A 24069-nucleotide genomic window follows, 5' to 3' on the forward strand; every position below is an offset into this window, starting at 1 on the left:
TGTCAGGGCCGGTGTTTGCGGTAGGGGCGTGATTTTCGGTCTGAGGGTGTGGGTCGTTAGGTGGACCACAGTGCCAGCACGTGGTTCCTGTTTAAATGACTCTCCTGCCCTTCTCCAGGCATTGCTGTGATGCTCTCCTGTACTTGCTAGCACCCCTCATTTGCCCATGGGGATTGACTACGTTTCTGGAGTATTTACTATTTTTGCCTTCCACTGGAAATGTATGATGCATTTCTTTGAGTTTGCAATATAGTCAAACGCGTAACTCTGCCAACCGCCGGGGAAAAGCAATTGGACCTTTCTATCTGGCTTCCCGAACATGTAGTCTCACATCCAGAATAGTAGGGAAGCCAAAGTGTTGTCCAGAGGTTGTAATTCCTGTACAGTTAAAACAAGTTCTTAATTGAGGTTCCACTGTAAAATGCACATATCTCAACTCTATGTTTATGACTATGCATAAGTCAAGTCTGAGTATACATATCCATCCATCCATCCATACATCCATCCATCCATACATACATACATATACATACTTCCAAAGGCCCTGATCAAGGTGAACATTTATAGCCTTGAAGTTTTCCTCATCCTCATCACCATCCTCATGCCGCACCCCTTCTTGGAGGTAAAATAACTCTCCTGTCTGTGTGAGGTTTTTAAGGGTTTGAACACTATGAAACTCCAGTCATTCAGACTGTAGACTTTGCCTCACCGTCTGTGAGGTTCATACCTAACCATTCTGTGCAGCACTGGTTGCTGTTTGCAGTTGTTGCCTGGTGTCCTAGCATTTAGATTACACAACAATTTGTGTGTCCTCTTTCGTTAGCCATTTTTGTTGCTGAAGTTGCGGTTATTGTGAATATGATGACAGGTGACCTTGACTGTGCGTGGTGGACATAGGCACACATCTTTCCTGGTGTTATATATGGGAGTAGTTTGTCTAACGTGTGGTGTTTAGTTCTAGGAGGTACTGAAAATGTCCTTATTCATTTAATTTCTCACCAGCAAAGCCTGAGAATCGCAACACTAAGTTACTAAGTGACCTTTTAATGTTCTTCATTCAAGAGGTGCTGGATGGAGCTCATTCAGCTTCTAAATGACATCTCCTCAGTGAGGAACCATTTGATGGCTGCTTCTTATATCCACTGGCCAGTTGGATCTCCCCTTTTCATTTTTTATTCCTCTCTCTCTCCCCCTCTCTCATAAAGGCAGTTATGTGCTGCCTGACAATAGGTACCATGAACTGAGCTGGAGCCTTCTGAAGAAGTCTTAACTGCTGAGCCAACTCTCCAGCCCTTAGATATCCTCTCTTATGAAGTGTCTATTAAGATTTTAATTGAATTTTGTTGTTAATTTTCTCCGTTTGTTAGCATTCTTCACATATCTGGAATATGGATCTTGTTGGAGATACATATAAAAAACATTAGCTTTCCCTTTCATTCTCAATATTTTTGATTTGAGATTTATGTTCTGGGGACAGGGACTCATGTAGCTGGCTTTGAAATCACTGAAGATGACTTTGAACTTCTGGTTCTTCTGCCTCTACCTCCCTTGCAGTAGGACTGTAGCTGTGTTCCATTATGCCTGGCTTATGTGGTGCTGGGATCTCAACTCAGAACCTCATGCATTGAGATAAACACTCTATTGACTTAACTACTCTCCCAGCCTCTGTTTTCATTCTCTTAATATTATCTTCTAGTAAATGCATCTTTTTTTTTTTTTTGGTAAGGTCTAACCTACCAGTGTTCATTTTCTTTATGATAGCACCTTTAATTTTAAATTAAAATATAATTATATCACACACACACACACACACACACACACACACACACACACATTTCCTTCTTTTCCTTTCCTTCAGCCCTTCATGTATGTACTCCCCTACCCAGTTCATGGACTCTGTCCTCTTTTTCATGTTGTTACACACATGTATATATTTCTTAAATATATAAATACAGTCCATATAATATTACTTGCATGCATATGATTCCAGGGCAGAGCACTGGTATTAGATAACCGACTGGGGGCGTGTTCCGGGGGAAGTCACTGTTTTCTACCCCCTCAGCATTCCTTACTAGCGGTTGGTTCTTTGTCTACGGCTGGTCCCCGTGAGATTTACCTCTTCTTTGTTAGCATGTTTGTTGTTGTTGTTCAGGTCTTGTTTAGGTAGCCATGCTGGTGAGACTTCATGGGTGTTGTTTCCCTGGAAATTTTAGGGGATAAAGTCTCACTGGCTCTTAGAATCTTTCTGCCAACAGCACCTGTTTTGTTCTATTAAAAAAAAAATCAGGGCCTCTCTTTCACTTTGTTGTCTTGAGGTAAAATGTGAAGGGCCACTGCTGCTGAAAGTCACCCCAATCCCGTGCGGTATGACTGTGTTCTGGAGGAAGAGCCTGGAGGAAGAAGCGTATCACTCCGGTTTACAGAGATATTCATCACTGTCACATTTGATTCCACGCTGGGGCTCTTTAAGGAAGGAGTTGTAGGGATCCTTGGTCCGTTTTGATGCCAGAGAATTGGGTAGTACACACAAATTCCCCAGGGGCTCTGGTGCCCCCACATCGGGATGGTATCTCATACCAGGGTTAGGAGTTGGATCTTGGTCGCATCCTGGCCCTGTAGCTTGCTGCTGCAATCAAATCAAAGTTTTTACCCCTCTGAGTCTTAGTTTTCTTGTCTTTTAAATAGGACTAGGAAGAATGCATTTACCTCCTGTCTAGGCACCAAGACTAATTTATTGAGTGCTCAGCACATCCAGTGGTGTGCTCTGCTGGACTAAACTGTTGTTCTCTTGTTACAACGCTGCTGGAGCACAGGGGTGTATAGAACCAGGAACATCTCCAGCCCTGCACCCCACTTCTCTTTCATTGGTTTATATTTCCTGTCCATGTCCGACGCATCCTCTCCTTTCTCCCTTACTCCTTCACACATTCCAGTCAGGAGCTAAATAGATATGTTGTAAGAGAAAGCCTGGAAGTTTGCTGATGTGCAGAGTGTCACGTCACACAAGTTTTTTCTTGTTTTATTTTGTTTGGGGCTATGTTACCAATCTGGGAGACTTTGAGAAGGTAATTATGAGAATAAATTATTGTTTGATTCTAAAATAAAGCCAACCCTTTTATCTTGGCCTCTTAGGAAAGTCCTATGTAAGATTTATATTAGTATTTTTAATTTAATAAATGAAAAAAAAAATGGATATTTCTACCTAAAAAGTACAGTGCTGTAGCCAGATGTACATATATGAAGCTGAGAAAATTCTCTGAGTTTGGGGAATACAATTATTACTAAATATGTTATATCTACTCTAATTACTATCTATCATCCAGAGTGTCACTCCCCACACACATGAAAAATAATTTGCTTTTGTTTTTCGAGACAGGGTTTCTCTGTATAGTCCTGGCTGTCCTGGAACTCACTCTGTAGACCAGGCTGCCTCTGCCTCCTAAGTGCTGGGATTAAAGTCGTGTGCCACCACCGCCCGGCTATAATTTGTGTTTTTTATTTCTATTTGAAGTACAAACAGTCATATTGGCTTCCCTAGTTACTAGCACCCAATAACATGCCCTACGCCCTTACTGCCTCTTGAGTTTTTTGAACTTCCTCTTGGTGGCTTTGGGTGGAACTATTATGCCATAGGCCATGAAGTTGATGTGCCATCTGTGATACCTCTGCACTCTTGGTGTTTGGGCAACTCTTGTGTTTACAATTATTTTCTTGCAGGAAGAGGACTGGAGTTACATTGGGTGCTTGACTCCCAGCATAGAGAGGAGGGTGATAACACTGCTAGTGCAGAGAACCCAGAAGGAAAGGCGAGGGGGTGGACCTGGTTCAGGGCATGGGCCTTAGGCATAGCCATACATACATAGAGCATCATCTCTCCTCATTATGGGCTTTAGCTCTGATTTTCCAGGCCCAGCCCAGAAGTTTAGTTTCAGTAGGGTGGGGTTGGATGGGGAACCTATATTTTTAAAAATTTTCATTATTTGATTTATTTAAATCCCAAATGTTATGCTCCCTCTTAGTCCTCCCTCCCAGAGTTCTCTCCTCTCTCCACCCCCTTTGCTTCTGAGAGGGTATCCCCCTAACTTTTTCCCTGGGGCATCAAGTCTCTATAAGATTAGGCACATCCTTTCCCACTGAGGCCAGACAAGTTCTCTGCTACATATGTGCCAGGGGAGCCCGTGTTGGTTGGTGGCTTGGTTTCTGGGAGCTCCCTGGGGTCCAGGTTAGCTGATAATGTTGGTTTTCCCTGTGGGGTTGCCACCCTCTTCAGTTCCTTCAATCCTTCTCCTAACTCTTCCATAGGCGTCCCTAACCTCAGTCCAATGTTTGGCTATAAGTATCTGCATCTGTTTTAGTCAAATGCTGGTAGAGCCTCTCAGAGGACAGCCATGCTATGTCTGCAAGTACAACATTGCATCAGTAATAGTGTCAGGATTTGGTACCTGCCCATGGGATGGATCCCAAGTTGGGCAGGTCACTGGTTGACCATTCCTTCAGTCTCTGCTCCATTTTTGTCCCTGCATTCTTTAAGACAGGAACAATTTTGGGTCAGAAATTTTAAAGGTGGGTTGGTATTTCCATACTAGGGGCCTTGTTTAACTAGTTTCTTCAGGTTCCATCTCCCTACTGATGGGCATTTTGGCTAAGGTCACCCAGTTTGAGTCCTGGGGGCCTACCCCGTCTGATTTCCGAGGTCGAGCCCAGAAGTTCCATTTCAGTAGGGTGGAGTTGGGTTGGGAATCTACATTTTTTTTTAAAAAAAAAAGATGGTTTGCATGACCCAAACAGGTGGTGCCAGCAAAGAAAGCAAACAACTTAGGAAAAGTAGGGTAGCACTGGAGAAGGGAAGCTGGGACTTTCGGACTTTGCAGCAGGCTGTAGCTTCTCGGGCTTTTGATTTCAAAGCACCTTGTGCTTGGTTTTGAAAGGTGGGAAAGGAACATGAAATCTGCTCTTTCTCCAGGCCACAGGCTCGGTTCTGTGGAAGCACAGCTGTGAACAGTCTGCAGGTATATGGGGACTCTGGCACGTCAAAAGGGGCTGCTGGGGAGAAATGGTCATATGAGTCTGAGGAGAGGGTGAGGGCCCTGGCAGATGCTGTGGAAAGAAAGCTAGTCTGTCCTGGACTCACCTTTCTCCTATGGTGCTAATGCCCAGTGTGGCTTCAAGGAATGACCTCCTTCTCAGGAGTCAGTCCTCAACACACCTGCCTACTCCAAATCTTACATTTCCTCCCCTTCTGTCTGCCTCGGTGGAGGAAGACTTGTGGGGACATCTCCTCTCCTCCCCTCTCTCCTTTTTCTCCTTCACCCCATGCTCCTCGCATCCCTGACCCTTGTTTTTGATTGTGACGTCTTTGAAAGTGTAGATGGAAGGCACTGAGGGACAATGGTGAAAAAGACACAGCTGTGTGTTTAAGCATATATGGGACATCTGTCCTACCTACTGAACCATGGAAACAATCAGTGAGCAGAGATGGTAGTGGCAAGATGCTTGCTGTCTTGGTCCTAGGCTTTTAGTATCACACTGAGGGCATGTGGTCACAAAGGCAACTGAACTTTAGTTCTTGATCAGTTGATCTCTCTTTGTCTCTTCCAGGATTTCTCAGACTTTGAAGGTGAGGGTTTAAAAGAGTTATTCTTAAACTATATATATTATATATATGTGTGTATATACATATGTGTGTATACATACATATACATATATATAATATGTATATGTACATATTATATATACATGCATATATATGTGTATGTATGTATGTATACACACACACATATATAATTAATTGTTTGAGGATTTTGTACATATACAAAATATGTTTTTATCCATTCACCCTCAGAACCCTCCCTCTCCTCTGGACCGGTTCATATCCCCCTATGACTTCTCTCTGACAACTTCATGGACACAGTCTAAGCCCTCTGAGTCTAGTGGTTGACCACTAGAACATGGACAGGCTATCAGGGGCCACATCCCTGTGGGGAGAGGGGACAACTCCCTCTTCCAGCCGCCATCAGCTGCCAGTAACTCCTTAGCTAGAGGTGGGGTCCGCCAGTGCTGGGACTCTTGAGGGTTGCTGTGCTCTTTATCAATTTGATAGACATCAAATTGTTTCATAAGAATGCACATATGTCTGGAGGGGAAATTGTTTGTGTGCAACATGGGACCAACACTGACTAAAGAAACTACCTCGAGGAGTGTGTGACATTCTCCTCGCGTCATTTTATTGCTCGGCCTTTTCGGTGAGGAGTGCCATTTGTAAAGGAAGCAGGGTTTGATGCTGTGTGAACTGTCTGGAGAGGTTGTGCTCATTGTGAATAGCAAGTAGATTTCTAGGAGAGCTTGCAAAGTGAGCAGCACTGGGCTTCTGGCCTGTGGGTAGTCATTAAAACAATTTACATACATTTAATCTAATTGTAATTACAAAGCCAACTCACTACATGGATTTGGTGACAAAAGCAGTTTAGAAGGCACTGGATTTGATGCTAAGAAATACAAAGTATTCAATATGGGTATGTCTCTCTTTATGCACAGTCAAGCAATTCACTTTAGAAAATACTGCATTCCCTCCTTATACAAAGCACCCTGTTAAGCAAATGGGTTCCAAGCTGTAAGGGAACCAGGTAGTTCAGAATTCTTGTCCTTTACCTCTAGCTCTTTAGAGAGAGAGAGAGGCATATGAAAAGGATGTGAGGAGGTGGTTTTGCTTTCTGAGATAGGAGGGTGGCTAACAGGACTAGAGGGCTGTGCCTCTCTTCATGTCGTTAGCTTCAGCATTCTCTCCCACTGATAACTGGGTATGTCTTAAATATTCTTAAGAAAACATTTAAGAATGTTGCCACTGTCTCTTTGTGTGACACGGTGGTCATGCCTGTGTCTCTCCTTTCTCTGTAGGCCAGGGGTTATCACCATGCAGGCGTTGTCAGAAGAGGACCGTAGGCTCTGGATGGAAGCCATGGATGGCCGGGAACCTGTAAGTAACAATTCAGGGAAGTAGAACAATAAAGACCCTGAGTAGTGTGCTGCTTTCCTACTGAGAGGGTCTGCTGTTCCTCTAGCCTTGCGTCTTTCAAACCAGTGTCCCAGGGGCATTTTTAACTCATAGATTGATGTTTGTAGATACTGCAGTTTCTTCTGTGTAGATGTAGCTCCCGGGTTTTGGCCTTGGCTCCTAAGGTAGAAGTTCTGTGTGATGGTACGGCAGACTCAGGCATATTGTTTCTGGGCCTCTTAGAGAGGCAGGGTGGTTTGTAGCCCTGGATGGCTGTTGGTCATATGTTGCCTTCATGAAGTATAATGCAAAGCGCAAGGCTCTGGCTGCTTTTCATGGGATAGACAGTTATAAAAGTCGACATAGGAGGTAGAGCATCTTTATCACTGTCATCTAGTTAGGTTTCCCACTGCGATGGTGATTCACGCCTCATGGTGAGCAGTGGGACATTATCATGGTAGATGGAAGCAGTTAAGCCTGGCGACGTGATCTCTGTTCCCATTTCAGAGATGCTGGCCTCAGCAGGGTTCTGTGATCTTGTGGTTGTTATGCAACATGTGGCATGTAAAAGCCATCTGAGAGCTCTGGGGTAAGTCCCGGAGCAGGTCTTTTTATCTTGATGCTGAGAATCTCAACTACAGTTTTACAGTATTAAAAGGTCACAAAAATCCTGAGTCTAGCTAAGTTCCATCCTAGAAGATAGAAAGACTCTACATGGATAAAAGCATGATCCAAAGGGGGAAATGCATGTTTGCAAAGGCAGATCATGGCTTCTGCTGCTTAGAGAACACTATGAATCAAGCCATTGCCTCTTGCAGATGATCTCAGCTCCTTTGTGGCTCTTTCCTAGCCCATGCTGGTGGGATGGTACGGCTGAATAGACGAATGTGCTGTTCTACCCATCTGTATGTTAGATTAATACAGGACACAATCTAGTCGACAAAAAACAAACAAACAAACAAACAAACAAAACCACAAGCCAGTATGTATATAACCTTTAGTAATATAGATTCACATTCCAGCAACTACTTAAAGTTGGGCTGAATTGGATAAAGTATAAAGAAATAGCTGTTTAATCTGAATTCCTTTCTTGGGCCAAAAGATAAGATAACATCAATTTTCCCTATATACATTGTTATCCATAGAAGCAAGCCCAACTGAGAACTGTGTGTGTGTGTGTGTGTGTGTGTGTGTGTGTGTGTATTTTACAGATTTAGCATCTTAAAACCTACTTATTTCCTACTGTTTTAGGAAATAGGTGTTGTGATTCATTTTACAGATGAGAAAACAGGTTTATGATGTTAAATAACTCACTGCAAGCCTTACAGGCTATCTTTATATAGAACATGCCAAGATGCTATCCAGTGAAGAGACACAGTAGCACATGTGGAGAGAAGTGGGTGTGGCTGGCAGAGCTCTTATTTGAGCCCTTTCCCAGCATGACTGCTCTGTTCCCTAACCCATGGTGTCGTGGATTCAGTCATTCCCCTGCTCCAGCATGGAAATTGGAAGCATCCTGGGAAAACATTGTAAAGAACTTAGAGGTCACCTGCTACTTCCATTAGTAAACATGACGTGGCCATGTCTGCCCTCAGATGACGATGAGGAAATCCAGATGCAGGTAGGCAGCCATTGGCTCTGCCAGTCAGTGCCTAGCACACTCCAGGGAAGAAGAGGAGAGATGGTGCTGTGAATGGCTGGCAGGGCCACTCCAGTGACACGGCTGAGGTCTATTTCTAGATGTATTTAGGTTTCATCTCACAGAGATATATTTTCAGACTATCTCCTCGGGATTCATGCTCAGTGGCTTCTGCATTACCTACTTTTTCTGGCTCTTTTGAATGACTCCCCAAACGCTTAGAATAAGGACTCCTGTCATTGCATGATATTATTGGTATGAGTTCAAAAAAACAAAATGAAACAGAACCATAATAAAACAACAAATGCCTTGTTCCTCACTGCCCCCAGCTCAGCTTCTGATACTGCCTTTCCACCGTGTCAAGCTTCCTCTTCCTTCCACTCCTCCCTGCCACGTGATATTTGTTCTGCCCTGTGTATGGTTGGCCTCTTACTAACCACTTTAGCCTTCCCATAGGCTAACACCTGGCCTCTGCAGAGGAAAGAGAAGCAGCTTTTTGCTCTAGAATCTGCACATTAATAATAAGTCTAAACAAGAGATAGTTCTGTCTCTAAACAATCTATAAACAAAACGAAACAGAACCAGAATAAAACAATAAAAACCTCTAAACATTCTATAACCTGTTGTCACAGAGGAATATATACCTTGTGCTTGAAACTACACCTCTGTGTGCTTTTCAGCATCCTAAAGGGGAAGATAAATACAGACAAATGAGGGCTATGTAATTGACAGTAACATGAGGTGTAATTTTGTCTCCCACTGCTGAGAGCACAGTAGACAATTAGCAGCTCCATTTTAATCACCTCCTCCCTAATTAGTTAAATATGTCCCCTTGAGAGTTTTGGCTTTGTCTGGTTGGCTTTTCCACAAGCTGATCTTAGAGTAATTCCCGAATATTGAGAGGCTTTCTTATGTCAGGGAGATATAAAGTTGGGCACCTGCTGGCTTAGAATATTACTCAGTATTATGATGTTTTTAGAGGTGGTGCAGGGGAATTTTAGTTTCTTTTTGTTCTTTCATTGTTCAGTAACACTTTAGGATGACTGGGTGGGGGGTTCTAAATAAATCGCAGTTTAGTTGATTTTGTAACATGTTAATTATTACATAAACCACAGATTTTGGCCTATAGTCACAGTCTGTCTTAAAGACATGTGGACCATTTTCATGGTATTGGTGGGTATGTGATAGAGGAAGAAGCTGAAGCTGTATTTTAACATTAAACATTATGGATTTCATCCACATATCAATGAGATCTTTCAACTCAAATGAAGGGGCCCCTGTTCAAACTTGCTTGAGAAAAAACTGTTTGCTTGGTGGTGTAACTGAAAGCACCACAGTGTGGTATATTTTGGCCCATTTGAATCAGTTACATAATGTTCAGAGTTGGCTGCTTTTCTGCTAGCTTTATTTTCTGATATATTCTTTCCATATTCAGCAAGAGGGTTCTTAACTATTCTAGGTGGATATCTAGACATATATCATAATCAATCATAATCATACTATCATCTTCATCTTTGTCATCTTTATTTTCTGAGATGTTCTCACTGTGTAGTTCAGGTTTGCCTCCAATTTGCATTTGTGTGTGTGTGTGTGGTGTGTGGTGTGTGGTGTGTGTATGCATGCGTGTATATGCTTGCGCACATGCGTGCACATGATATTGGAGTTTGAACCCACGGCCTTCAGCATGCTATGTAAGTGTTCTACTACTGGTGTACTGGGGTTCCTAATCCCTACATATTATTATTAGGAATTTGTGACAGTAAAATTTGTGAAACTGAACAGACAGTATTTCAGACTCCGTGGGCCACATAGTGGCTGCTGTAGTTACTGAAGTTTCCCAAATTTGTTCAAAAGTCATCAAAGGCAGGATGCCAGTGAATGAGTACAGTCGTCTTTCAGTGAGATTTTGCTTACAAAACAAAGAAGTTGCATCTGGGCTAAGCTTTTGGTCTATACATACATTGGTAAGAGATTCTTTGCAAAATAACTTCAAAGGAATTCCATATTTGAGTTTTATTGGAATAAGTGCTTTGTCCAGAGGATGTAGTAGATGAAGTGACTAGACTTGACATGCTCACTAAAACCGTTGTCATCATCACTGATGACGAATGTTGGCATCCTCTGGAGAACACTTTTTGCAGCATGGCATAGGAGAGCGGGCATGAGATTGGGAAACGAAGTCGTTTCTTTACTCTGAGACCCATCTTCTACTAACCCTTCTCTTCAGAGAGCCTACTCTTTGATACTTGATCACACATGCATCACTAGTGTCACACTTAGCTCTCTCTCCACCAAGACTGGGACGGACATAGATTCACCACTCATTCAGCTGAGTCCCAGGAGTCTCAGCTGGTGTATGAGAGCAGGAAAATAGTACAAAGGACTGATATGTTGGAAAGAAAGATGTAAAATTGCCATATTTTCATATAACGTGATTATCTATTTAGGAAATGTTTATCAAAAACAAATAAACAAACATCCCCCAATAAGCACTAGGAATTAGATGGTAAGGTCTCCGAGAGGGTGTTAGATTCCTTCCCTATTCCATCATTATAGTTCTATAACGTGGCAATAAATAAATGGTGTACTGCACCCGCAGATCAAGGGAATCGGTTTGTAAAGGAGTCGGCTCTCCAAACAGATCTGTAGGTGTAATGCAACTCCTATCAAGACTGTGGCGAATTCTCTCTAAAGCTTATGTATAAAGGTGCAGAGAGCAGCGAAGCTAAAGCAATTTAAGAAAAGGGAATGAAGCGAGATGATTTATTCTACTCTATTTTAAGACTTCCTTTATAGTGACAATAATCAAGACATTGTATTGACAGAGGATAGACACCTAGATCAATGGAACAGAATAAAGAACCCAGAAATAGACTTCCACAGACATGCGCAATTGATTTTAGACAGAAGTGCAAAAGCAATTCAATAAAGAAAAAAGCTTTCTTTCTTTCTTTTCTTTCTTTATTTTTTTTGAATCAACAAAAACCACACAAATGGTACTTTTCAAAGTAATAGACACCATAGGCAAAAACCTGGAACCTAAACTTAAATTTTATATTTTACATATGAATTAATTTATTACAAAGTGAATCATAGATAAAATATAAAACTATAAGACTAAGGTAAAGATGTTTTGATACAGGGCTATGTGGACTTTTAAACATGACACTAAAAATGTGGTCCCTAAAATTTAGGAGAAAAAAAAAAAGAAAAAGTCTTTCTTCAGCAAATTTAAAACTTTTGCTTTTGTACACACATGATCCTGTTGAGAAGAAGGAAAGAGAATCTCTAGAATGGATGAAAATATTTGCCAGGCATTTTTCTGAGAAAAATCTAAAAAGGACTCTTAAAACAGTTAAACACCCAATTAGGCTATAGACAAAAGTGCTGTGCTTAAAGGCATGTGGGGTCCGTGACATTATCACACACATGGACATACCTGGCCACGCCAGCCACGATTGCAGTTGACTAGGCTCACAGGTGAGTAAGACTACTGATGTCTCTTCCTCCACCCCCGGCAGGCTACACAGCACCTTTCAGTACTGTGTATTGAAATTCAGTACTTAGCACTATGAAAATGAGTCAGCAGGGAGGGAGCTTCCAGGTCAGGAGTAACTTGATTTTCCTATGTCCTGTGGTCAGTGTTCATGGTGTGTTCACCAATACGGTCCTACCACCAAGTGCTGATGGACAACCAGGAGCGGTGGCAGTACTCTGTATTATTTGGCTGTCTCAGGGCATCTCTGACCAGCAACTGTAAGGGAGTTATCACACACCTGGTACTGAGGCTTTGTGTTTGGCAACCTATAACTTCTAGGATGGGCATAATCTTCTGTGTGTGGGTAACTCCAATGAAATACATGTGTATTTGTATACCTGTATATATGTATGTCTGCGTATATATACACATATATATGTATATATGTGTATACCCCTCCCACACACATATGTACGTTATAAAACGGTAGGTTTATGTATTTTTTTGCATCTTCCTTAGTGTTAGTTATCCCTCTCCCCCATTTTCTCCTTTACTTACCCTCTGGCATCCCCTTCTTCCCTCCTACTCTCCCTCACTCCCCTACCCTCTCACCCTTCTTCCCACCTAAACCGCCTTCTCCATCATATCCCCTTTCCTGGTCATATAACTTGTGCTCTGTTGTATAGATTTTTTTTTCTCCACAAAGCTCTTATCAATTACTTTAGTAAACCTTTAGCTGTTTTTGATATTCAAGCTTGTCTTTTTCAGATTTTTTATTATTATAAACAACAATGTAATGACTCCCCTATGGATAGATATTTCACCACTTTTTGGTAGGATACACATCAAGCGGAATTGCTAGGCTGGATTATACATATTTATTTTAATAGATATCACCAGCTTATTTCTCATATTATTGCCAAGTTGGTCCCTTACTATAGCATGATTCATACTTTAATGCTTTGTAAACATAAAGTGTGATTCATGCTGTATGCAGTGGTGTGATTCCTTTTCCTCTGACCTAGAGATGGCACTCATCAGTTTTCTCAGCTCTGCCTTCAAAGCCCAGGACATGGTCCTAGCTTTTCCACTGGTCTCTCCTTGGCTGACCAAGTTTTCTATTCATTTTTGCAGCTATCTCTCATCTCCTAGTATCCCCTCCTGCTGCTCAGGTTTGGAACCATAAAGGAGAGAGTTTTTGCAGCCAGGTGGGCACATCTTGTACCTGAGCTCTGCTTCTCCTAGCCTTGGCTACAGGATCTGAAATGGGGCCTGTGGACCACCTGCTCCTGTGTGCTCTGGCAGCAGTCAACATTCTGCTGGGTGTCCCAAGGTCTGCCAGAGTCCTTCAAACCTTCCAGGAGAAAGAGAAAGTGGTTCCTCCTTAGGGAGCTCCCATTGCTGTGGGGCCTCATGACTAGAACTCTCAGTCCCTAATACCTCATGACATGTGATCAATCAGCATTTCTACCTGGAGCTCCATCCAATAGAAGACATGGAAGATGCCATCAGTATCTGCATCTCCTCTGTAGGACAGCTGTTGTTCTGTCCACTGCTGTTTTGTTAACTTTATACCCAGTTTGTATGCTCCATAATTCCTTCCTTCAGGTTTGTGGCTTAGGCTATTGCCCAGACTTTTTAGAGGGGCCAACATGAACGAGGCTGTAACTCCAAGGGTTTCTGTCACCAGTTCTTCATTTGAATTAGGATTTAGGCTCATATAACAATCCCCTGATTTTCTTCCTACATCTGGACAATGATATGTTGGCAAATCAAGAATTTATTGGAGCTTCTGGCTGTGTATGTATTAAAGGGTTAAATTTTTTTTTTTTAATTTTAAAATCTTTTGAGACTTTTTTTTACAAAGAATTCCAGAACATTCTTTACCTAGATAGCCTAAATATTAATGTTTTATACAATCTTATAATCATAGTTATATACCAAGGAAATTAATATTAACGCAATATTATATATTTCAAAAATCTCCGGTTACTTATTAATTCATGCCTTTACCTTCTAGACTGCTGTTCAGTCTAGGATAACACATTGATTTTAGTTATCATATCACTTCAATGTTATTTGACCATTATTGTGTGACTTTCCTTGGGGACATGTGAATGAACACCTGTTCATGACAGATAGAGCATACACTACTGATCAAAGAAAAAAATTTAACCCAAGTCTATCTTACTGATCCTGGTACTTTATTGGGTTTGCGTACAGAAGTGTGGGTGAGGGCTACCTAGTTTACATTTGGTCACTGTGATAAATGTTTGGCCGCATGACCAAAAGCAACTTGGGAGGAAAGGGTTTGTGTTGGCAACAGCTTGTGTTGAGCAAAGCCAAGGCAGGGATTCAAGGCAGAGACTATGGAGGAGTGCTGTTTACTGGCTTGCTTCGTTTGGCTTGCTAAGATACTCTTCTTAAATGGCCCAGACTCCCAGGAACGGTGCCATCTATAGTGGGCTGGTCCCTTATATATCAATTGGCAATTAAGAAAACACCATCAGACATACTCATAGGCCAATCTGATTGAGGCAATTAGTCAGTTGCATTTTCCTCTTCCCAAGTGACTCTAACAAACACTGTCCAGCACATGGTGTTACTTTCAGGAGTCTTGGTAACTCAGTGAGAAGTATATCACTAAAGCCATGCTCTCTTGGGGGACCACTAACCTGCAGCTCTGAAGCTCCCTCTCCGACCGACCGACCTGCAGCCAGCCTTGCTGAAGAAGTGTTTCCTCTCCCCAGAAAGGGTTTCCTGCTTGCACAGTGACAATGGTGAGGGGCTTTAAAAGCTTTCTGAACGTCCTGAGTCTCAGAAATTTCATTAGCTTTCCAAGTCTTATGAGCTCTTCTCTTATCCCCACCCTCCAGAAGGGTGCAGTTTTCCAGTTCTGAGGAAATAGCAGTGCAGTAATGCTTAGGGCGGGTAGCCGACCACCCTTTGGAAGGGACATTTCCACTAGCCGATATGCACAGAGTTGAGTATTCATTCAGACTGTATTCCACAGGTTGAGCAGTCAGGTTTCTCTGTCTTCCAGAAGTTCCCTGTTGTATATTCTGTCTCAGGTTCTTAAATCGCCTTACAGTCCATCTTCTTCCCGTATAGTATATTTACCTCTTTTTAAAACACATCTTAATTTTTGTCTAACAATCTTGCATATTTTGGGGCAACAGTGTAACATTTTGAAACATGCATAGTGCTTCCAGATGGTCACATCAGAGTGATTGATGCCTCTGTCACCTCAGACATTTATCATTATTATCCCTGTGTTAGCAACATCCAAAGTTCTCTCTGCTAGCTCTTTTGAAATATTCAGTTAATGGCTGTGAGATAGAACAACAGAAGCCTTTCCTGCTCTGCAGCTGTACTCCTGGATACAGCGGTTCTCCTGGATACAGCTGTTCTTCTGGATTCAGCTGTTCATTAGAGCATTTGTCTTTTACCCTGTCTGCCCATATCCTATGTTTAGCCTTGTGCAGTTTGCTAAGTTTTGTGTGTGTATTATAGTCATTCTCTTAGACACCCAAATCCATAGATAATAGACATTCTCTGTGTAACCCTCAGCTCAATAGCTGTGGTAGCACTGTCTGTGGCATCCTTGCAGATGCCACAGGAGTAGTTCATGGGTAGAGAGTATTTTGGCTGTTTCCCCTCTGTGTGAAAGGCCATTGATGATAGAGTGACTGTGTTCACTTAAATGAATGATCAATGTCTTTTTCTCCTACACTCTATACACTCAAGTGTGGTCATATGAGCTAGTGAATCAAATTAAAGGTGATACTTAAAGCCGTGTGTTGACAGAAGACCTGGAGCCATTCTGAATTTTAGGATGTAAATGGGCTTGTTTGCTTTGGGGCGAGGTGTGGAACAAGATAAGCATTAAACAAACAAACAAACAAACAAACAGCAAACAAACCAAACCAACCAACCAAAACTCTGATTTGGATGGCTGAACCAGCTTCAAGTACAGCCCAGTGAGAAAGGCTCCCAGCACAGTTACCACACTCCTTTTAGTTTCATTCCAGAAATCATGCTCCACGACCCTAGAAGAAAACACCAGAACAAGAAACATGGCCCGAACAAAGTCATTTTCTAGGGTGATTTTAAAAGGTCTTTCTTAAGCGCTTTTAAAAAAAGACCATATGAAATGTCAACAGTAGATGCTTAAGCAAGACCTGAACAATGACAACAGTGGTTGACATGCCACCGTGGATAGAGAATGGCACATGGGGCTCCATCCCTGGATGAAGAGCTTCAAACAATTAAAAACTATGGAGATAGGGAGAGTTAATTTTCCCCAGAGATGAGCACCCTACATGGTTGTGTAAGACCAAGTGGTCAGCCCTAAAATGTTATACAATTATACATACAAGAAATACAAAATGGACTCAACAGGCTGCATTTACACATTGACTCTTTCTCTCACACCCATATCCACACACAGTCTACTTGCAAATATATGTGACCATATTTAATAAAAGGCTGTGGAAGGGCGACATAAGAGGATTGCGAGGGGCAATTGTGTAATTACATTTTAATAAAAACAAAACTATTAAAGTATTTTTAAAGAGATAAAAAGGGAGTTCGTCCGTGTGCTTATCCAGAAAACAATGCTGATAACGTGCTTCAGTGTTCACAGCTAACAGAGGGGCAGGACTTGAGCCCTCAGCTCTCAGCCAACCACCATAGCTCCCACACACTGTGTGGTCTTGATCCATTGCCCAGGAACTCGAGCTTCCCCCACTCATTACCTCTTTATTTTTAAAAGCAAAGTAGGACAAGGAAGGGAGTGGACCAGAAACTGAGTAGAAACCCCTCTGGGCAGAACACACCCTTTTACAGCTATTCCTAATTAGTGATTTTATTAGAATTTTATTTTCTCCATTGTCTTAGGGTTTTACTGCTGTGAACAGACACCAGACCAAGGCTGCTCTTATAAGGCTAACGTTTAATTGGGGCTGGCTTACACATTCAGAGGTTCAGTCCATTATCATCAAGGCAACATCCAGGCAGGCATGATGTGGGAGGAGCTGAGAGTTCTGCATCTTCATCTGAGGGCTGCTAGCAGAACACTGACTTCTAGGTAGCTAGGATGAGGGTCTTAAAGCCCACACCCAGTGACACACCTACTCCAACAGGGCCACACCTTCTAACAGTGCCAATCCCTGGGCAGAGCATATACAAACCACCACAGCCATAAATCTTACAAGCTCAGTTAGAATGCAGAAATAAACTTTGTTTGGGAGTATTAATACCATTTTCTTGGGGGAGGTAGTATGGTAGTAGTGCCTAGCATTTGAAATATATATTTGAGACAGAACCTCAGTATGTATAGCACAGGCTGGCCTCAAATTCATTTACTAGCATCAAGTTTCTGGGAATCCTCCTGTTCTACCTCCTGAGTGTCTGGGTTATAAGCATGGGCAGGCCCCTGGTGTAGGAGACAATTTTAGCTTTGTTTCTTGGAAATTCTTTGATGAGATAAAGACTGTCTTTCTCCTGTAGGTGCTGGTCAGGCTAGACATTAAGGGGAATTAAGAGACTTTTTTTCTACTTAGTTTTTCTCTCTTCTTGTTGATATCCTGGGAGGATGTCATGTTGCTGAGGGCAGGGACTGGTCTTGTCCTGTATGTCTTATGAATTCCATGTTTGTGGGGCTTAGCACTGTGAGGTGTCCACAGTACTCTCTGTACCCTGAATGAACTTGGGGCACAAAGTGAGAAGGCTTCTGCTAGTCAGTCCCAGGTAAAGTTCTTCCATTGCCTGTCTTGGGTTCTGGCCACTATTGGACTGTTCTAAATACAAATCCTCCAAGGCAAGGGATTTTTTTTACCAGCTTGCTCTTCACCAGATCTCCACACTGCTCAGGACTTCTGCCTTGTTTCTCAGGATTGGTGCTATATGATAGCCCAGTGTGCTGCCCCAGGGAAGTCTCAGGTCAGAAGGTGTATGAAGGCTAAGTAAGGGTCAGGAATTGGTTAAGATCTTCCCACTGGTAAACATGAAATCAAGAAGTACTCTAGTTTACTTTCTATGGCTGTGATAACTAACCACGGCCAAATGGAGCTGTGGGAAGAAAGGCTTTATCTCACCTTACAGCTTACAGTCTGTCATGAAGAGAAGCTGGCGCAGGTACTAAAGCAGGTTAGCCTGGAAGCTGGAGCTGAAGCAGAGGCCATGGAAGAGTGCTGCTTACTGGCTTTCAGGCTCATGTTCAGCTGCCTTTCTTACACCTCCCAGGACCACCTGCCTAGAGTGGCACCATCTACAGTAAGCTGGGCCCTTCCATATCTAGCCTTCATCAAGAAAGTGCACCACAGGCAAGTCTAAAGGAGACAGTCTCTCAATTAAGGTTTTTTTTTCTCAAATGACTTGAGTTTAGGTTTATTGAACACTAACCAATACAGGAGATGTGTGCACAATCATATGAACAGAACATTCACACACACACACACACACACACACACACACACACACACACACACACGAGGCATGACCTCCACGTGTGCTATCCCCAGATTAAATCTTGATTGTGCTGTGAAACCTGGGGTGATTTACCTAATTTTTCTGTGCCTCAGCTTACTCAAGTATAAAATGGTAGGAAGTGATAGTTCTGGTGAGATTTAAAACACTTACACATTGCTTTACCTAATTTGAGTAACAGTTAGTTTCTCAATTGACAGTAAGTCCTATTGTCTCTAGGTTTTATACATCTTGCATACAGACTGATTGTTGTTTAGAGAGTAACGATGGCTGCAGAGTCTGCTGTCTGCTTTTGGACTGGTGTTAGTAGAACTATGATTTATTAAAGACATAAAATGGTATGTCTCTGTTTCTTTGAAACTTGGAAGGGGGGCATACGAAGCAAGAAAGTAATAATAATGGTGCCCATACTTAAAAGTCTCAGGATATTTCTTAGGGACATATGATTCTGAAACTGTCAGGCTCCTGGATAACTTTATTTTCACACGAGAACAGTAAGCAGCGAAACATTCCATCAGGATTTATTTAATTTCCAGAGAGAGGTGCTTCGGTGTAATGCTTGCCATTCTTTGTTCAGGAAGGCAAGGAGTGAGCATAGTTCTAGGAGAATGCCCAGAGTTCTAGTATGTCAACCTTACTAGTTCCAGTAGGCTTCTGTGACCTCAAAGCTGTCTTACCTATTGCTTCCTAAACCTAATCACGAAGACTATTGCTTTTCTGCTATTCTGTTTTTATGCCAATATTTCTCAATGTGGACCAGTTTTTGTAGGTCAAGATCAACTGTAGCTTGAGCAGGGCAGTGGTGGCCACACACCTTTAATCCCAGCACTTGGTAGGCAGAGGCAGGTGGATTTCTGAGTTGAGGCCAGCCTGGTCTACAGAGTAAGTTCCAGGACAGCCAGGCATACACAGAGAAACCCTGTCTTGAAAAACAAACAAACAAACAAACAAAGATCAACTGTAGCAACAATGTGAGCTATGTTGGGGTAGATTTATCAATTGCAAATCTTACTTGGGTTCAAGAATACTGATTATAGTGTCTTAAATTCAGCTACTATGTAGCTGGGTTGGCCTGTTTTCATCAGACTCAAAATAGAATTGGCAAAAGTAGAGGAAGTGGATATGGAGAACAAGTTCAGAGGTGAAGGGAAAGGAAGTTAGCTGGACCAGAAGTGAATCCCATGGATTTGGAGAAACATGGCGCCTCACTTTGGTATTTATGGATAGACAGGGTATGGTTAATAAATATTATTAAAATAAATATTTGGAGTAATATAAATATTTACTGTTCTTAAAACCAGTAAAGTAATAGCATATTTTTTCTTTTGGGACATTTGGGAATTTGAGGAGACTTTGGAAGTTTTAGATGAGTACATTTGTCTACTGTCTGCTCCCTGTTTGAGCTTGCCCAGTGTCTTACTTTGTTATTTAGTGTTTTAGTTAGAGTTTATATTATATAGAGACACCATGACTATGACAACTCTTACGAAAGAAAACGTTTAACTGGGGCTGGCTTACAGTTCAAAGGTTTCAATCATTAGCATCAGGGTAGGAAGCATGGCAGCATGCAAGCAGACATGGTGCTGGAGAAGGAGCTGAGAGTTCTATATCTGGATGTACAGGCAGCAGCAGGAGACAATAGGCCACTAAGCTTGGCTTGAGCTGCTGTGACTTCAAAGCTGTCTCCACCCACAGTGCACTTCTTCCAACAAAAGCATACCTACTCCAACAAGTGCTACTCCCTGTGGGCCTTTGGGGACCATTTTTATTCAAGCCACCACACCCAGGAATACAATAGATTTCCATCTCAGATGAGTTAAAGAGTGGAGAGACTTGCTGGAGAACTGAGGTAGAGGCAGAAGGAGTACAGGGGAATTGTGGTGGTGATGTCATTCTGCCTTTCAGCATCACCTCTGTTGATCTTCTCCATTTCAGGTGGGATGTACCAGTGCTAGTCACACACTTCAGACCCAGGTCTCTGTTAGCATCTGGTCTGAACTGTCACTTTGAGAGCTCCAAGCAACATGTTCCTGTGTTCTGTATAGATATGAGCTAGGGAAGTGTGCTATGAACCTGAGGGTCTTTTGGCAAAGGCTTTGGAAATAGTCCATGTTCTATCCCCGAAGGCCACCTCTGAGAGTACTGACATGACTGTGGGCTGCTGTTAAAGTCTGTGGACAGCCATGGCAGCGCTCAGCTCACTCCTTCTGAGAAGAAGAGGAAAGGTCCCATGGGAGTTGTTTCCATGACTTTATTAGACCACTTACCCATGAAGAGCCCACCTGAGGCCGTACTCGTGTGCTTGGCTCCTGTGGTTGGAGTTTTTAGTTGAGCCTGCCTGTGTTCCTGGCAGTGTCCCTTTGCCATTGGAAATTTCCAAGTCTACCTCTTCTCTTTGTATAAGTATAGATCCTAACAAGTTGACAGTTCACTGTCTCGTCTCAACACCAACCCTTCTAGAGTCCTCATTTTCTCTCCTGTTCAGTTTCTTTGTCAGTCACAGCTTTCCAAATTTCATCCAGAATTGCACCACCCTCCTGCTTTGGGAACTTGCCAGTTCCCTGTCTAGATCCATTACTTTTCCCATGGTATGTATCTGGCTTACTCACAGTTGGTAAATGTTGGCTAGTGTCCAGTGGAGATGTGATGTCATCTTAAATGTATTTCAGGTGTTTTGATGGCTAACTAACTAGACATAGTCCTGTGTTCTCACAAAGACACTGAACTAACTCTCTCTCTCTCTCTCTCTCTCTCTCTCTCTCTCTCTCTCTCTCTCTCTCTCTCTCTCCCCCTCTCTGTTTGTCTGTCTGTCTGTCTGTGGCAGTTGTTCAGAAAATTGCAGTATACTTTGTAAATGAGACATTTGATACAGGACCAATTCTTGCATTGTTTAAATGGCCTCAATTTAAAGGCACATCATCAATTTAATCGTCATTTTCAGAAAGGAAGAAGGTAAAATTTTATTAAATATGAGCCAAGATTACAAGGTGTACCCCAATTTCAGGGGGGAAAACCCAATGTTTTAGAATCCAGGAAAACAGGGTCCCTGTGAGTTCTCAGTGATGTGACAGATTAGTCTATAGGGAAATTACATGCACAGAAAGTTCTTTGGTAGAAATATCATCAGACTCCTTTAAAAGCCAAAGAATCCTAGGGGGAAAAAATGAATGTATCTACCAAATGAACTTTAGTTTAGCATTGGTAGGAACTTAAGGATTCATGAAACCTCCCTAGCCTGCAAATCTCTGGCAACAAGCATCATTGAATTGCATGTCCTTGTTTGACCCTGTCAGGGAGCCTCTCCAAATGACTGAGAGTGCAGTTTTGTAATATTATATATCAAGGGCCTTGTTTAGATTATTTTCAACAAGACATTCTTTAGGTCTTTAGTAGGGAAAATGGGAAGAGACAATGACAAATCATAGATGTTAGTCTCTTTGTTGCCTATTCCCAGAAAGGACACATTTCGTGTTGTCCCCTGCAGCATTAAACACCACCAGAGAATCTTTGCTACGCTCATTGCCTGCTTGCCTTTGCTCCCTTGGAATGCCTGAGTTCTGGCTACAGCGAGGAGTGGAGTCCAGCCAGCTTGATTTCTTTTTTAGAACAGTCTCTGGAAGTTGCTTTCACTTAGGATTTTTGAAGTCAACAGAAGTTTAGTTGAGAAGGCTTAATCCCCACATTGTGTAATGATGTCACACTTGGCAGTCAGCACGAATATGGGGAAGGGGCCTTCGTTAATCTGTGCTGTCATTAAGTGAACTCCTGAAGTTTTGCACTCACATTCTGCTGAACTGCAGTCTAGTTAACATAATCCCAGTTCCAGCCATCATCCCCTCGGTCAATACTTTGTCCTGCTATCCTTGGGTTAGCTCCTTTTGTGCTCATCTGTCTTTAAGTGGCAAGCTGAGGCTCCAGGGCAAGGCAAGGAGCAGCACAAGTAATCTTGCAGATGACGCAGGATGTGAGGATCAGTGGTATTAGAGTGACGTTAGGGATGCTGATGCTGGTCTCAGTGTACAATGAGGACCTCACCACACTAGAGTATCCCATAGTTGCCAGGAGAGACTGAGGCCCAGAACTCAGAAGCAGGGGAAGAGGTATGACATGGATAGCTGGCTTTGGGAGGACTCTGGGAATGCAGAACTGGCTCTCTGCTAGTTTCCCAAAAGTTACCATCATAGCCCCGCCCTCCCACCAAATAATAGTCTGAAAATTAAATCTAAAGATTATCTTTATAGCATTACTGTTACATTCTGCAGTGAAGTTTGTTGAAATAACAAATTTTACATAGACTTATTTTGATTTTTCATTTTTTTATTAAACTAATAAAATTTATTTTAAAATATATTACTCAATATTGAAATTTTTTAAGTCATCAAAAATAATTTATAGTAGTTAATTGCCTCTTAAATATACATGATACCTTCTAAAGCTAAAAGTAATATGCACTCAACCAGTTTTTAAAATCTATTTGGAACAGTAAACACTATAGAAGTAGAAAAAAATCTGTTATGAAGTCCTCTATGAAGGAAATTGTGACAAGTTCCTGACTAGACAGAAACTGTCCCATATCCAAGGGAGAATATGCAGCGTAACTGTGATATCATAGAATGAATTGGGCAGTGTTCCTTCTGTTCCTATTTTGTGGAATAGTTTGAAGAGTATTGGTATTAGGTTTTCTTTGATGGTCTGATAGAATTCTGCACTAAACCCATCTGGTCCTGAGCATTTTTTTTTTTTTTTTTGGTTGGGAGACTTTTAATGACTCCTATTTCTTTAGGGACTGTTTAGATGGTTTATCTGATGGTATTTGGTATCTTTCTAGAAAATTGTCCATTATATCCAGATTTTCCAGTTGTGTTGAGTATAGGCTTTTGTAGTAGGATCTGATGGTATTTTGAATTTCCTGTTTCTGTTGTTATATCTCCCTTTTCATTTCTGATTTTGTTAATTTGGATACTGTCTCTCTGCCCTCTGGTTAGTCTGGCTAAGGATTTATCTATCTTGTTGATTGTCTCAAAGAACCAGCTCCTGTTTTTGTTGATTCTTTTTATAGTTCATTTTGTTTCTACTTGGTTGATTTCAGCCCTGAGTTTAATTATTTCCTGCCATCTACTCCTCTTGGGATTTGTGACCTTATATGGTCATTTTATGTTCAATTTTAGAGAAGGTACCATGAGGTACTGAGAAGAAAATATATTCTTTTGTTTTAGGATGAAATGTTCTATAGATATCTGTTAAATCCATTTGGTTCATAACTTCTGTTAGTTTCACTTTGTTTAGTTTGTGTTTCCATGATCTGTCCATTGATGAGAGTGGGGTTTTGAAGTCTCCCACTATTGTTGTGTGAGGTGCAATGAGTGCTTTGAGCTTTAGTAAAGTTTCTTTTATGAATGTGGGAGCCTTGCATTTAGAGCATGTTCAGAATTGAGAGTTGTTCTTGGTAGATTTTTCCTTTGATGAGTATGA

General features: G+C 41.9%; 1 protein-coding gene across 5 annotated transcripts in view; it reads left to right on the forward strand.

Moving 5' to 3' along the window:
- Positions 1-24069, forward strand: part of Arhgap26 (Rho GTPase activating protein 26) — a 386814-nt gene that overhangs the window by 147878 nt on the left and 214867 nt on the right. For all 5 annotated transcript variants that reach the window (XM_021150730.3, XM_085833661.1, XM_021150728.3 and 2 more), the window contains exon 11: positions 6895-6973. In XM_021150730.3, the coding sequence (XP_021006389.1) occupies positions 6895-6973 (79 nt within the window). The remainder of the gene's footprint in view (positions 1-6894; positions 6974-24069) is intronic.

This window comes from Mus caroli, unplaced genomic scaffold (genome assembly GCF_978045245.1).
Source record: "Mus caroli unplaced genomic scaffold, Mus_caroli_1 scaffold_19, whole genome shotgun sequence".
NCBI classification, from domain to species: domain Eukaryota; kingdom Metazoa; phylum Chordata; class Mammalia; order Rodentia; family Muridae; genus Mus; species Mus caroli.